Source organism: Tupaia chinensis, unplaced genomic scaffold (assembly GCF_000334495.1).
Source record: "Tupaia chinensis unplaced genomic scaffold, TupChi_1.0 Scaffold143921_1, whole genome shotgun sequence".
In the NCBI taxonomy this organism is placed as follows: domain Eukaryota; kingdom Metazoa; phylum Chordata; class Mammalia; order Scandentia; family Tupaiidae; genus Tupaia; species Tupaia belangeri.
In genome coordinates, this window is record NW_006203772.1 from 985,068 (window position 1) to 987,888 (window position 2,821).

The following is a 2,821-nucleotide window of genomic DNA, read 5'->3' on the forward strand; positions in this document are numbered from 1 at the left end:
GTCCCCTGGGGAATTCATTCTTTAAAAAGAAAATTCCATCTGTTAAGAGCAGCGTTAGACTGGGAGAACATAGACAGACAAGGTAACAAGCTACAGTCTTCAGTTCTGGAGATTAACAGCCCTCCCTGTCTCTTCCTCCTCGGAGTCATGGCTCCCTGAGTTCAGCCTAGGCTGTGGCTAACACGCATTGGGTGCTCACAGTGTGTTTCTGCAATTAGTCCAGGTCTGTCCCCGGTTCTAGACAGGCTCCCTCCAGTTCACCCTCCCTGGTAAGCAAAGCTGCCTAAACCCAACCAGCCTGCGGGTAAAGGAAGACCTGGAACCCAACTCCATGCTTCCTGCCTGTCTGACCCTGCCCCTCCCAGCCCCCTCCAGGCCCAAGACTAGGCAGCCACTCTGAGCATCCACTTCCCCTTCCCAGGAGAAAGTGGGGACCAGTACGCTGCCTGCTTCCATAGCCCTTTCTCCCCCATCTGATTTTGATACACCTGGCTAGTCACTTAGTGCTGAGAGGTCCCAGCCTGGGTATGCACTGGTCAGGCTGAAGGAGCCAGATCTGGACATCCTAAAACCCACACCTGGGAGGAAGGAATGGCCAGGGCTTGTCCTTCATGAGCCATCTCCAGGCAGACCATTCCAACTGATATGTAGCCACCCTATGAAAAGATTTCTGGGGTTAGAGATCTTGATCCCCCCTAGAGACCTGCTCATAGGTCTCATCTAAGTCTCTTGGCTCCTGTGCCTTCCAGTGGAGTTTTCTGTGGACAGGGTAACAGTGGGGTCTCAGGGATACTATCTGTGTAGCTTTGATCCATGCTGTCTTTCTAAGGCCATGCCTTTTCTTCTTCCAGAAGTAATAAGGACTAGCAAATGGTGAATGGTTACATTGCTAGACTTCCACGTAGTTGACCACAGTTCAAGTCCCAGACCCAATGGCTTAAAAATCACACTGGGCACGTGTGTGTGCCTGCCTAAAATTCCGAGAGGGAAATGGAGAAGAAAGAAGACCATTCTGCAGAATGGTCATCCCCCTCCCCAGGGGGTGATTTCTCGCTTTCTGTTTCTCCAGCAAGCACATGTGCCCTATAGAAAAAAAAAAAATCTCTAAAAAAAAAGAAGTAATAAAGACTCATGGAGCCCAAGTGATCTTTATGAATCAGATCCAATCACTCCTAATTCAAACCCTCAATGATCCCATCTCACTGGGATAAAATCTAAACTCCAACCGTGATTTACAAAGTCTTCCATGGCCTCACCCCTGCCATCTCTGGACCTCACCTGGTATTCAGCGCCTCACTCACTGAGAGGCAAGAAGAGGTTTTGGTTAGAGGCCACTTCTCCAGGAGTGATGATCTCAGCAGCTGTACCTCCCAGATGTTGCATGAGAGCCCTGATTTGAAGTCATTCATCTTTTTTTTAACGACCAATAGCTAATAAAATGGAAATCCTATATTTTCACGTCCAGATTCTACCTGGAAGTAGCATATGCTAGCCTACATTCTCCAATTTGGTGTCCAAGTCCAAGTCCATCCTTGTATCATGAAGCTGGACACGTTCACGCAATGACCAACCAATGTCAGACGCCTCCTGGAAGCTCCAGAGATGCAGCAAAACTCAGGCAGAACCTGGGCTAGCCCAATGCCCTTGAGCAAAGCATCAGGCTGAATTCAATCAAGTCAATCCAACAGACGTAGAACAATGGAGGAGAACACTAAACCATACGGCCCAGCTAAACTGCCAAGAACTCTACCAGCTGAGACTTGTCCCAGCACCTAGACAGGTAAGGGACAAAGGTGTGACTCCTTTAATGAGCATCTGGTATGGGCTCCGTCTCCTGAAGTCACTCTTCCCTAAAGGCTCAGGGAGTGGCACAGCTTCCCTACATGCACACTCACGAGGCTGGCTGGCCACCCCCAATCACCCGCCCAAGTACAATGGCAGGAGATGCCAGCAACCCGGATCCCTGCTCACCCCTTGTGCCCAGGCTACTCACATCGGCTGGCTCCCTGCGGGGTCCCTCGCCGCTCCGCAGCCAGCTCCGGCTCAGCTCGCTGAGCTCTGGGATGGGCTGCACCTTGAGCCGCACACTGTCCCCGGACTGCCGGATCATATCCACAATCTCGTCCCTGGACTTGCTCTCCACATTGTGCCCGTTAATTTCCACCAGTCGATCTCCTGGCACCAGCCCCAGGGCCAGGTCCTTGGTGCCTGCACCTGGCTCGGCAAAGTGAACCACCCTCCTATAGGCCTGGCCCTCGGGGCCCCGATCCAGCATGGTTGTGCGCCGCAGGGAGAAGCCAAAGTCTCCAGTGGGCCGGCGCTGCAGCTCCAGTTCCCGGATGGCCGGGGCCGGCGGGGGCACCACCGGGGGTAGCCGCAGGTCGGCTGGGAACCTTTTGGTCACCAGCTCAGGGACTCGGGACCGGGGCCCTGGTCGAGGGATGCCTGAGCCAGGGTGCTGCATCAGCTGTCCCTCAAGAGTCCTCACCTCCACCTGAGGCGACGGAGCGGCAGAGTGCTCGGAGGGGGTGGAGGTTTCTGAGGCGCTCTCGTCCCTGCTTCGCTGGGAGAAGGAGAAGCGCTTGACGATCATCTGTGAGTTCTGTTTGGCCAGCGAGCCAAACTTGGCTGCCCGCTGTAGCACGGAGCCCCGGAAGCTGCCTTCCTCACCCTTGAGGTCATCGCTGGAGCTAGCTGTGCTCAGGTGGCCTGAGTCCAGGATGATGCTGCCCCGGTTGCTGTCCGAGTCGATGTCAGTCAGGTGCAGGTCGGAGCCACTGGCCACCTTGATGGGAATAGGGTTGGAGATTTCCAGCCGCGT

At 54.3% G+C, this 2,821-nt stretch overlaps 1 protein-coding gene across 8 annotated transcripts in view; it reads right to left on the minus strand.

Moving 5' to 3' along the window:
* Window positions 1–2,821, minus strand: part of MYO18A (myosin XVIIIA) — a gene marked incomplete at its 5' end in the record, with an annotated part of 99,852 nt that extends 97,031 nt beyond the window's left edge. For all 8 annotated transcript variants that reach the window (XM_027767114.1, XM_027767120.1, XM_027767117.1 and 5 more), the window contains 1 exon segment: window positions 1,994–2,821. In XM_027767114.1, the coding sequence (XP_027622915.1) occupies window positions 1,994–2,821 (828 nt within the window).